Here is a 13,506-nt window from a genome sequence, read left to right on the forward strand (position 1 = left end):
CAGTTAATTTTCCAATTAGGCTCTTTTTCAAACACTCTGGTAATCCAAGCCAGATATTTTCTTCTGCTGTTTTAGTCTAAGCTGATACACTGCTGTGTATTCCATCACCTGCCAGTACTTTTGACTATATTAAGTTCTTCAGGCAGGAAGTTAGAAGATAAGATGAGCAAGACTTGTTGTATTTCCTGAGGTAGAATCTAGCTCCTTTACCAACTTGTGTCTATCTTTGGCCAAGAGCTTCACTGTATATGTTTCACTTTCCTAGTCTATACGACATGGATAATTAGTCACTTACCTACTGCCCAGATAAATGGGAGGCAAGTTTTAATTAGATAATGCTTGCAAAGGTTTAAGCTCAAAAAATTACTGCACAGTGTAAGTGATAAGTATTATTATAATTGTTATTAACTTGTCATCATAGCTGTATTAAAAATATATTACCTGTATGTTATTTCTGAAGGAGAGCAGTAAGCAAAATGATTTAATTATTATTAAGGGACTGAAAGGCATGGTAGATACAACTTGTAAGATGATTTTAAAAAGGAAAAAAGCATCCTTTGGTCTCTTATTTCCCTTCTAATAACAAGTGCATTATCTTCTAGAAAGCTCGTGAGACTTTAGGAGCACTTTTGGAAAGAGAACATAAATAAAGTAGTGAGGAACAGATGTTGCTATGGTCATTTTTTTAATTCCATCAAGGCCATACAGATGAAAGGTGAAAACACATTTGCACTCTCCAGACAGAAGATGAGATCTTGCTGAATGGTGTTTCAGTTCATTAGGAAAACTGTGTTATACCTGTCAGTAATACTGTAGAATTCTGGTCAGGATAGGGCCCTCATCATGCACAGTCCTGTAGAAATGCATGAGGAAAGACGATCTCAGCTCTCATATAAGTAGGCAAGGATAAGTTAGGGCATGTAAGTGGAGAATAGCACTGATGCTCACCTACTGAGATAAATAAATCTCATGCCAGTGTTGCAACAAACACTGCAGCACCAGCAAAGCCCAGAATAGCCCAGAATGATAGCCTCTTCCCTGCTTGTTAATTTGGGTTTCCTGCTGGTAGGGTAGTGTTGAAGAAAAAGTATTAGCCTGGTGTGGTAACGGAAGCAGAAGAACCATCTCAGAGTGTCAGCAGCTGCAGGAAAGAGGGAGGGAAGAAAGAGAAATGCTGTTTTTAAAGTTTCCTTCAAAGTTACTGCATCATATGGTGGATTGTGAGGTGAACAGATTATATGCTGTAGGAATACATGACCGTTTACGTTGTGCACACGCAGGTGGTTTTTCTGGCATATGAGTGAAGAACAGTGAAGCCTCACAAATTCAAAGTCTAGAAGCATCTGGGTAGTTTTATGGAATTGCAGAGAGGCTCAAAAGAAGAATGAAATAGACTGCAAAGCACTTTGAGAGCTGTGCATCTGTACTCTCAGGATCATCAGATCTGAGCACTACAGCGGCAAAGAATTGTGGTCTGCTAGGGTACTGTCAAGGTCAGAGGTGTTTGGTGGTGCAGAGCTTCTGGGCTAGGTGGCCATTTTAGACAGGAGAGGCTTTTTGACTGCAGAATTACTGATGATAGAAGGATAAGATTTTACTAGATTTTACCCATGAGGGACAGGCAGGAAGACTTCACAAATGTGTATGGAAACCATATGGGCAGTATCTTCCTGCAAAGTCCTGCTTCCTCCAGTGTCTGTGACCACAAATACAAATTTGGATGGGAGAACTCAGATGATCTCAGGACTTTGTGAAAATTATCCATGAGTGAGGTTATCTAGCCTTCCAAGTAATGCTGACTGTAGCTAGAGGCTAGGGAGATGAGTCCTTTCCTTCCCCACAATACAGGAATGGTTCTTAATCATTCTTCACCATTAAAACGAATGGGATCTAGATCAAATGGTACTGTCCTGACCTTTAAAAAAATTGCTAGGTAAATATTCCTATATTTGTTGATTCACTGCATTTTTTTAATCTGAGTCTCTTTGTCCAATACTACAGTAATTTATCTGTGAGAAAAGTGTTGGGGTGAGGGGTTCATCTGAGGATAAAACTGTAGGTTTTCGGTTTGCCTGTGGGACTCAGTGTTCCTGTACTGTCTATTGATCCGCTCAGTATCATTTACATGTTTCTAACTATTACATTCAGGTATTCCAAAAAAAAAAAAAAAAAAAATCCACAAAAAAAACCCAACCCAACAGCATTGTATTGTGTCCTCTGTATGAAAAAGAGCTGATTGTTTTGGAGAGTTTGACAAGAATAATTACTTTTTCTCTCCACCCCTTTGAATAAGAATGAACAGCAGCAAAATAAACTAGTATTGTAAATTTCAGGAGCTGAAATTGCATCTTTTGGTTGCCTTCTCTATTTTGCATTTTAATGCAACGTTGATGATAACATTTGTCAAAGAAACCTCCCAGTCCTTCAGAATCAGGAGGTTCCACAACGGCGTAATTGGTGCTGTGTGGGAAAAATATTGTTTGAAATGTACTTGTGGATGCAATTTGCTGTGAAGCTTCTCCCTAAAGTGAATGAATTGTTTCTTCATCTGTGATGAAAGAAAACTTTCTTACTCAGTCTCAAGTCATCTCTTTATCAGAGTACATCTCTTGCAAGAGACTACACTGGGAATAGATTGAGAAGCTCTTTTCAAAATTTTGTAGTTTTAATGCAGGGATCTCCAAGTGCTTGAGCACATTAATAGGCCTCGATGGTCCTGACCAACCTCCTTTGTGTATTCCACCCAACACCCTTTGCCCGTGGATTGAGAAGCCCTAATTAAACTCTGTCCTGGCCACTTGGTCCTTGCCTGTCTATGCTGTAGAGAGGACTCATTACCACAAACTCATGAATCATGGTTGAACATGCGTGCCATCCCTGGGCATGCCCCGCTCAGGTACCGTGGGAGAGGACCCTGGCTGGTGAGGCTCATGACCTCCTAGCTTCGATGTCAAGCCCAGTCCCGTGTCTCCTAGGGAGAAATTGACCCTCATGTTCCCTTACAGGGAGAGATTGAAAAGGACTTGAAAAGGGGAGTTCCAAAAGAGGATTTTTGGTTAGCTTTTAAATTGCAAATATACGTGAAGTCAAGTCTCTGTAGGCAGTCTCCATAAAAACCCATTTCCCTCCTCTTCCTACTCAGGAGGGAGCCATTGATGACATTTGAAAGGTTTTTATAAATGGCCTGTGTTTTTCCTGGATTATCCTTTGTCTTCCTGAATGTCTGGTTTCATATTCTAGTGAGTTATTTGTCTTTTTGAAGTCTTCAAGCTTTCACAGAATATTTTCATACGGAATTGTTCAGGCATGTCAATAAGAAGTTTCATCTTGAATCTTGGAAGCAATACAGCAATGTTAGCTGAATATGTTAGTTTAAATATCTAGACTGCACTATGTGAACTAGCATTAGTTGTTTTTTATTTTCACCTTCACAAAATGAAATAACCTCTTACCTCCTATGAGAGTTCCCATCCTGGAGCAGCTGGGACTGGCTGTGTTCAGCACTGCTACATGCTGTTCTGTAATGTTCTGTTGCTTACCTGCCTGTGAGGACAGTGAATCCCAACAGAGCCCTGAAACTAGGTTTGCTCAGTGGTGCTTAAAATCATGATGTTTCTTACATTTTTATGTCTAGCAGGACCACAGTTTATCAGACCTTCCTACTTTTCATACAGCTGATAGATGCATTGTTATGCTACAGTATGTTATTTAGCACTGTTCTATTCTTTGCCCTTCTTGTTACAGAGATTGGATTGATCGTATTTGCATGCGGCCTTCCCAGGCTTTGCACAACAGTGGGTTGAGTCTGGAAGTGATAACTCTCTACTTCTCCCTTTTTCTCTTCCTTCAGAAACCACTACCGCTGCAGTGCAGCTCCAGGAGGAGGCTCAAGAGGAAAATGCTATTACACTCTCACCTTCAGCATCAAGTTCCCTCACGAAGATGATGTCTGCTATCTGGCCTACCATTACCCCTACACGTACTCCGCAATGATGGTAATGCTGATATGTCCATCTAAATAAGACAGCAGGCCTGACAGATTGGAGCTGCTTGAGGATGAGGAAATGTTGTGATAGCATAGAGGTCTGCTCCCACAAGCAGTTTTTTAATTATCACGATGCTCTCATTGTCTTACTTGAAGCTGCAGGCTTTGTTAGCTTCAGAGCCCAGAATGTTGTGGAGAAAAATGATTTTACTATGGAATAAGCTGGAGTGCAAACATTACAGTTGTAAGACAGTGCAAACCAAAGGTGCTTCCGTTTGCTTGGAGATGTGGTATTCCCCTGATAGGAGGAGGAGGATTCTAAAGGTAATGACAAATCAGAAGTGAAGGCTGCTCACTGCTGCTTCTGACAGAAGACAGCAGCTTGGCTTTCAGCGCTACACCCAGAAGCAGAGTGATACCACAGTGCTGGGTTTCATTCAAATCCTCCTTGCCAGCTGTTTCATCTGTTCCAGTTGGAGTAGTAGGAGGTGTTTGTTTACTTTCTGGGGAAAGATTTATTTCCTATAGTCTTTTCTGGTCAAAAGTGGATGTTAAAGGAGTTTTCTGGTAAACACATCCAATATATTTTCTCAGATTAATGTGGGAGAACCAAAGATATCAATAGAAAGTAGAATAAAAGAAGGGAAATGAGGGGTTCTGGGATTTGCTTTGCTTCATTGCTGAGGGTGGAAAAGATATTACCGCAAATGAAGAGTGATCCTGTAGGTCAGCCACCATTTCTGCTCTCTAGCAAAAAAAAAAATATAAATACGTAAATATATATATATATATGTGTGTGTGTGTATATATCTGTATATATATATTTTTTTTTTTAGATATATTTTTATGCATTTTTATATATAAAAATTTCTCCTGCTAGCCTTTTTAGTTCTGAAACCAAACCAATGTGGTTTGTTTTTTTTTTTTTTTTTAAAAAAAAAAAAAAAGACTTATTCTAATTTTTACATGGATATTAATTTGCCATTATTAGATATGAAAGTATACACAGATTTTTGAGGGAGACAGAGTACAAAGTACTCTCTCACTTCGTAGCCTTGCAGCTCTGTATGCTGCCAGCATGGTTTAATTAGATTAATTCCCTCTTGAAAACCAGCCTCTTGTCAAGTGCTTTGCATCCCATTAGGGATGTTTAAAGAAACTGCTTTTCAGTATCTGGGAGAAAGCCACTCAGGCCTTCACCGTCCAAACTGTGCCTACCAGCACTTCTCATCAGGCTTATGGCTACCAACTATTCCTCCGCGTCAGTGAGGAAAAGGCTCTGTCCCAGGAGTGGGTTTTGACCTTAAGGGCACATATATACTGCTGGGGAGAAGACAAATGTAATACTGAAGAAGTAAGCCACCATACTTTATTATGGAGATGCGATGCCTCATCATCATTTTACTGTTATTGATTTCTACCTTCCACTGGCAAAAAAGCAGGAGAGTCTTGGAGAGTTTCTATGCTCTGGGAATCACTGAACATCTCACCTACTCCTGAATGAATAGAATAGAGATGAAAAAGAGATTATTCCTGGACTTGCAGGGCCAAGTCTTGAAGTATTTCACCACCTCTTCAAATAAAATGCTCATTGAAGTTGAAGGAAGTTTTGCCTCTGGAAAAGTTCAAATGAACTGAGGCTCAGTTAGGACCATAAAAATTGGTAAATGAGAATTATGGATGGAAAAGATCAATAGATTATTCTGTCCAGCTATTTAGCCAAAGCAAAATTATTGCATCTAATAATTCTAAAAGGTTTATTTGCTTGGAATGGTTTAGAATATCCTGAGTGATGCAGTTTACACATTTCCATGTTACTTCAATTTCCACAGTGAATAAACTAAAATCAGGTCTGTGCACCAGCAGATTTTAGTTTAAAGCACTTGACCACTGCTGGAATATGTTGATTTTACATATCAGTAATAAATTAAAAGTGATTAGGAACCCAAGGGCTCAATTAAATATATGGTGCTTTGGGGAAGAAGATAAACCCGTTTTTGGAGTTAGTCATTTGGAAATGTTTTAAAATATCATATATATTTAATAGTTACAGGCATATTTACTATGCTGTGGAATCCTATTTGATCTGGGTGCACTCTGCAGTTCATTACTTTTTGTCCATTAGTAATTATATTTATTTTATGAACAGTAATTTATCTGTTTTTATATTACAGTGTTAATTGTTTAGATATCTGGCTGAAATCTCTGTGGCTATTGTACCCAATTAAGTTTCACTGGGATTGGAAACATAAGTAAATCGTGATATTGAGTTATCTGTATCTATGTAAGCTCTTTAAATGGGTCTAATAATTGAATTTACTTTATAGAGCAGTATGTTAATTGTTTTACAGCATAGATGACTGTAAATTTCAGCTCTGTGTTTACATTCAAGTGGTCACTGAGAAAGCAGTTTGAAAGATGAAGTTTGAGGTTTTAGGAACATAAATGTCTTGTCCCTTAAACGCTGGCTAAGATTTAGCCCTGACTCATTAGCACAAACGCTTGGAATGTAAAGGTTGCTCTGTGTCCTCATGCACTGTAGTTAAGGTTCTGCTAGCATCATGCATACTGCAATATGTCTATTTCTACCAGTCTAGAGACAGCTAGTCAACTTGTATTCCACAGCAGTTAGCAGCACCCTGCAGAGGGGTTACTTGAAGTATCGTTGCTACTTTCACTTACAGTATAAAGACAGAGAGCCACTGAGATCTGCACGTCATCTGCTGTGTGGGTGGTGAAGGGCTGTGTGTCTGATGAGGCGATCAGAAATAGTTCCAAAAAGATATTGTTTTTAGTTTGACTATTCATTTTCTCAAATTTCTCAAGAAGCTGTTGTATGTTAAGAATTATTTAAAACTGGCAACCATGAAATCTGGTGGGGAAAAAAATAAAACCTCTCATTTTTAAGTGCTTTCTTAGAAAGATACACTTGCTCGTGTTATCCATTAATGATGATACGAAATGTTTTCATGTAAACTTTTTGACTGCCTCTAATCTGGACTTGTTCTTGAGTCTCAACAATACATGCTTGACAGCTAAGCAGCCAGTTCTATGAATGCTAAAAAGGACAACTTTTCACACACACTACATGGTGTCTATACATAAAGAACATGTGATTTTCTTCTGGACTTCATGCATGCATAGAAATTCCTTTGCAGTGATAAAAGTACCTAGGAGCTGTGCTGGTAAAATGACATAGGTAATAATATCATGTGCAGCCTTGGTGAACAAGGATGCATTCTGAATGGCTCATGGATACTGATGGCATTTACAAAGAGATGATATTAACTGGAAGGAGGGAGGAGCTGGTAAGTTAGCAAGAGATAAAATGAGTGCCAGTAATGACATACAGATAGTGGAATAAAATCAGATTTTATCGACAGTGGACTCATTGATGAATCTGCTTATTTTCTTCTTTCTCAGTCCCATCTTGATGTCCTGGAGCAAAGCAGGAACCCCAAGAAGGTCTACTGGAGGCAACAAGCGCTTTGCCAGACACTAGGAGGAAATACATGCCCATTGCTCACAATCACTGCTATGCCAGAATCTAAAACAAGTGACGACTTGGAACAATTCTGTAAGTAGACAAATGAAGTATTGAAACAAAAAATATGCTAGTAACTTGATTTTTTCTTGCCTTTCTTTGCCAAAAAAGTACGAGATCACTCCCAGGTATGTACAATAATTGAAATGGACTGTTCGAATTCCACTATGCCCAGAAGCTCCATCTGGACATAACATAGCTCCCTGCATTTTGCCCTAGTTCTGACTGAAGGTATGCTATCTACTGGTGATTATCATTTCTGCCATGCCAAGTCTAAAGATGATTATTTCTAACTGTGAAAGTAAAAAATTTAGACCTCCAATGGCTTTGACTAATGATGCTACTTTAGTTTGTGTAAACAAAAGCAAATGACAAGAAGATTCTGGTTAGCATCACATTGGATTAGCTTTGACTTTCAACTTGAAATGTCAGACTACCCAGACTACCCTCATATAGGTTGAATTAAGAGAGCAACCTTTTTTTTTTCCCCTGAGTCTGAAATAAGGCACAGAGTTCTTTCGTCTGCTCTTACAAATAACTGTAACATAAGTGGAGAACTTCTAGATTTAGATCTACATTGCTTTAGGATCTTATGGCTTGATATGCAAATATTTAATGTTATCTCACTGAGATATTTGGCTAGCTGTTTCCAAAGAGATTCTGTGATATATTCTATGATGGAATTCTCCTTTCAGAAGTATGTGGTGATAATTGAGTTGAACATCTCATAATGTCCATGCCAAGTACATAAACTAAAAGGAACATCAAATGTTGGAGTTGGGGAAGTTATTGCTGTCTCTCCTGATTCGGGGTTAGAGTGACAGCTGTTATGCTGACATTAACATAATCATCCTGAGCTCAGATCTCATTATAATAATCACAGAGTTGCAGGGGTTGGAAGGCATCTCTAGAGATCAAGTCCAACCCCACTGCTAAAGCAGGTTCTCTACAATAGATCAGACAGGTAGATGTCCAGATGAGTCTTGAACACCTCCATAGAGGAGACTGACTCAGCAGTCTCTTTCAGCAACCTGTACCAGTGCATTTACTCTAGAATTAGCAAGTTTCTGAGCATAAATGTACTTTTCGAGGCTGAAATTTTAAAGCAAACTTGAAAAAAATTGCCAACCAGAGCCTACATGGGAGTTCATCAGGTGCTTGCCTGCAGACAGCCTTAATGGTGGCAACTGGAGGCAGTGTCAGAGAGAAAATTGTATTGCTGGCTTAGCTATTATTAGCATTATTTACATTACAATATCACATACAGTACATGATAATGGAGTTTGGCTGTGTCAGGCATGAACAGCACCTGCCATGAAGAGAGAATTCCTGCCCTTAATAACTTTTGTTCTGTGATAGATAATAATACAGAACAGAAAACCAGTGGGTGGGAGTTGTGGTGGGGGAAACTGGTTATGGAAAATGTTTGGCACTCTGCAGGTGGTCACCTGTTTAGATGTTAGATATGTACAACAATTTTCAAACCTCTTGGCACACGGTCTTAGTAGGGCAACTGAAATTGGAATTGCAGCTTGGAATCACCCAGATGAGATATGCAGTGAACAAGGTTTTCTGCCCCAATTAATGTATGTTTCCAACAAGGGTACAAAATAAAAGGTGAGCTAATGGTTTGATTGAACAAAGCAAGAACTTGATGTGGGTCAGTCACATGATAAGTGAGTGTGCTAAACATTGGATTAAGCACGTTTGGCTTTGAAAGGACTTTCTGCAGAGGCTTGCTTTTCAATTTCAAAATATCCATCTGTTGTCCCAGACAAAAAGTGCCGGTCTTGCTGACTGACCCAAGAGCATGCTGCAGTCTGCAGACATGCAGACACAGCGATCAGGACAAAGAAGAAGAAAATCATAGACTTATACCAATGGAAGTCAAGCAGGAGTAGTTAGGGATGTTTTTACCTTTGGTTCCTGTCACAAGAAGGAACTGTAGTTGCATATGGTGATCATGTGCTAAACTGTGTCATCTACAGTCCTTAGAGACAGCAGTGAACTGAAACCTTGTGCCAGATGTGCTACAGCACAGAACAGATGACCTCTGTGTATGCAGAGCTTACAGCTGTACTTGAAACAACTGAAAAGCACAGATACACAGAAATGAGGATCATGAGGAAATGAAAACAGTGCTGACCAGAGCAATCATAACCCAAGAGGCGTGCTGCTTTTAGGGAGTATCATGAAGTAAAAGTGACAGTATTAGAAGGCATTGCCTTTTTCTGAAGCACTCTGTCTCTGAGAATGCATCTTGCAGCACTGAAGTCGAGTCTGACAGGCTTTCAAAGGTCATTAACCTGTCTGTGACAAGGTTTTTTCCACACCTCCCAGTGTGCTGTATGCTTGGGCTACGCATTAAGCACAGATTTGCTGAAAGATTCATCAATCTGTGAACATTTCAAACAGGTATTTATTTCAAATGCTTTGGGTTGTTGTAATATCTGGGTTCAAATCTTAGTTATGTGTCTCAAATCCTCTTCATTTTCAAGATATAAATATCTCTTGTTTTGTGGTCTTACAGGAATCCATTTGAAACTCTTAGTTCTGACCAAAATCCTGCGGTATGGTGTGCCAATAAATTCTTCTACTGAAGCTTTGCTAAGCAGTAATATTGACTTCTTAAATCTATCCATGAAACAATTGAACTCAATCAAGCCAGAATACGTACAAAACCCAACTGCCTGAGCTCAAAGAGAAATTGGGTAGGGGAGAGACAGTGTCAAGGCAAGGCAACAGAGTTTTTCTCATGTTTTCTCATGTCAAGACTATAAATGTAACCATCAATACTCTTAGGTGATGAAAATATTTGTTGTTTTATCAAGTGGAAGAAGAGCAAGCACACCATGTGTTTTATGCTGTGAGGATGCCTCCAGGCAAATGTGAATAACCACGTATATGCTTATTTTGTTTGAGCTTGGATAATTATGGCTTTTGGAGACGCATTTAGTCTAATTTGTGCTGCTGCTTTCTGTGGCTGTGATCAACAGTTGCTTCTTAGTTTCCTCATCTTGTGTGAAGTGGGGTGGCTGGTGGAGGGGTCTGTTTGTCAATATTTTGCAGGCTAAAAACATAACTCAGAAGCAGTAACTATGAGGGAGCCAAAGAGGGGAGACTTTCCCAATAGTAACTCCCATTCTTTTGAAGAGTATCCACGCGTATACATTTCAGCTTTAGAGTGATTCTGTAGCACTCGTGGACTTGCACATAGGTACTGAATAAAAATTAATGGCCCTTTTTCTTTCCTACTTTTTCTATAGTCTGTCTAATTTGTAGTTCTCAGGAGCTATAGCCATTTTACTTTTCTATCACATTTATTATTTCTGCTTTGTACGTGGAGTGTACGTGTACATCTGGAGATATTCTTTTCAGTAATACCAGTGGCTCAGGTAAAATACAAAACTCTTAGGGCTTCAGCTGTTGCACATGATTGTACTTTGATTGAAATGCTCCTGCAGTGCAGATGCATGAGGAGTGGGAAACATCACTGATGAAGAGACATTGGGTGAAGAGTGCTGGGAGGAGAGCATGATACTCCCAGTAGGAGTGCAGTGGGAAGGAATTATTGCAGTACTGGGGAAGCCGATACAGTGGGAGCAGCACAGGGACGATGAAGGCATGGCATCTTCTGTGTCAGCTGTGCTTTGTTTTCCTCACTCAGCTCTTTCAGTTTGGTCTTGTCAGGCTTTTGATTAATGTGGTCCTTGGATGGTTAAATTTGTCTGAGTTAAATTTATTAATGTGCACCTTGTTAATAGGAAGCACAAGCCATGCACGCTTGCAGGAACTGCACATTCACTGCATACTAAAGGGAAGAAAAATGGGCTGCTGTTTTTCTTCATTATGCCTAGTTTATGTGAGGCTTGATGTTCACTTAGGCTCCTTTCTCCTTCCTCTCTTTCTGTCTTGTGTTTATGTGATAGCGGTGTACTGAATTATTTTTATTAAATTCTCAATTCTGAAACTGAAATGAGGAAAGAAAGAAATGAGCCAGGAACTCCTTGCATCCCTGCTTTTTGTGTTTCTGTCATTCAGCAGCTCAGTTGTGAAAGACACAACATTTGCTCAAACTTTATCAAATTCTGTTGATCTGAGAGGGCTGGAAGTGAAACTGAGGAAAGACAACGGTTTGTGCTGAGCTTTACAGCTCCACAGATGTGTACAAAAAAAAAACCTGGGAGGCTCTACTTTGTTGTCTTGGTAGAATTTGCCCTTCCTGCAGTCCTGTGAAGACCAAGCATTGAGCAAGAAAGGGTGTCTTTGCTTCTCAGTCCAAGTAGTATCTCACGTAGACTTGTAATGAAGATAAAGCTCTTATTTTCTCGATCTGACCATATGTAGTAAACACAAATGATGAGATGAAGGGACTGTGTTTCTTTCCTGTCATCTATCTTTTCTACATCCCTCTTTCCCTCCTTATTCTTTCTCATAGAGTCACACCATCTCCATGATGAGAGGGACTTTGCAAGAGGCATCAGTTCTCAACATCACATTTGAGATGTTCTTTAAGCAGTGAGAATGACAAAAGCAAATTTGGGTGCTTAGTGAATTTAATAGGAGCTTGCAGAGGGCTGTTGCATATATCCCAATGAAGGCAGTGTTAACACTGTGTATGTGCACTTAGTAGTAGTTTGCAAACTCTTAATTCACAATGTTACATGTTCAAATATGCAATATGTGACTGCATTCTACTAAGCCTCTCTGACGCTGCAATTAACCTCTGCTCATTAGTATAATCTCTATCATTCCTGGTTGTTGACTTGTGTGCTCCAGTTTTTAACAGATACAGACAATTGCAAGTTTGCAGATAGTGCCTAACCTCATCAATATTTCCTCTTTATGTTATTATATATATTTCTTCTGTAGGTGCCATTTTTTAGTAATGAGATGTGCATGACCCTAGAATGTAATAAAATAGTACTCATTGCTAAGACTAACTTCTAATGGTACAAAAATCTGTCACATCTGGTTGTTCTTTCATGTCAAAAGCTGAGTTTATCAGTTTGGTAGGAAGAATATATATATATATAAAATAAAAATATATATGTATGTGTACACACACACACACACATATATATATATACACACACATATATATTTTCTAGGAAGATTAAATGAACTCGATCTGTAATCTCCAGGAAATGATGAACATGATAATGCACAGTGATCCCCTTTTAGACAAGAACTGAACTTTAATGAAAGATTTTCTTTAGCTGATCTGTACCTGTAGCATTGTGCTGCTGAGCCATTAAAATGTTTAAAACATGAAGACTTAGCTTCATGCCTACAAGATGCCCATAGGGATGATGGAATGACTCTTTGTCTCTTTCAGTTCACTCACGTGGAAAGTGATGTTTAATTATGATGGGAAGAGAACTAATAACTCGAAGCATTCACTATAAATATAAAAATAAATCAGAAATAAAGTGTGTACAGCAGCAGTTTCTCCAATCTATCATCCTGAGTTTCTGAACCAAAATAAATGACTGGGAAGCCAAAGGTGGAAACTGGTTATTTGGGTGCACTGCAGCTAGCAGGAGCCAATAAGGCTGTGAAGGATAGCTGACTGGCCCATGCAGGCTGTAGGTTACTGCTGTAAATGGCAGAGCAACTGGGCAGATAACTCTTCAAAGAAGAGGTGTAAGTAACACATCTAACCAGTCATACATGGGTAATGATAAAATTCTATTCCAGTAAAGAAAGTACAGTGCATCAGTATGTTCCTGTTGTTAAGAGTGACTGAATTGAAAACACTGAGTACGAAAGGAGTGTTCAGAGAAAGACTGTTTACTCTGTGCTACTGTTTTGAGTTTGCTGTATAAGCATTCCTCAGGTGTTTCCTTAGCTGCACACTGAGGTGGAGTGGGCTACCTGTCCAGTTAGAGATGGAAAAGAGAGGGCATTTCTGAAGTGTAGAGTTGATGAACTGGAATGGCGCCTACGACAAGAAGATAACTGAAACACAGACAAA

The 13,506-nt window shown here is 39.2% G+C and overlaps 1 protein-coding gene across 18 annotated transcripts in view; it reads left to right on the forward strand.

Moving 5' to 3' along the window:
• The window catches only part of AGBL1 (AGBL carboxypeptidase 1), a 487,401-nt gene that overhangs the window by 70,132 nt on the left and 403,763 nt on the right, over window positions 1-13,506 (forward strand). For all 18 annotated transcript variants that reach the window (XR_007379113.1, XR_007379116.1, XR_007379112.1 and 15 more), the window contains 2 exons: window positions 3,851-3,995; window positions 7,409-7,562. Coding sequence is in view for 5 of the 18 variants with exons in the window: in XM_048956254.1 (XP_048812211.1) it covers window positions 3,851-3,995; window positions 7,409-7,562 (299 nt within the window). In the remaining 13 variants the exon portion in view is untranslated. The remainder of the gene's footprint in view (window positions 1-3,850; window positions 3,996-7,408; window positions 7,563-13,506) is intronic.

Source organism: Lagopus muta, chromosome 10, assembly GCF_023343835.1.
Source record: "Lagopus muta isolate bLagMut1 chromosome 10, bLagMut1 primary, whole genome shotgun sequence".
Taxonomy (NCBI): domain Eukaryota; kingdom Metazoa; phylum Chordata; class Aves; order Galliformes; family Phasianidae; genus Lagopus; species Lagopus muta.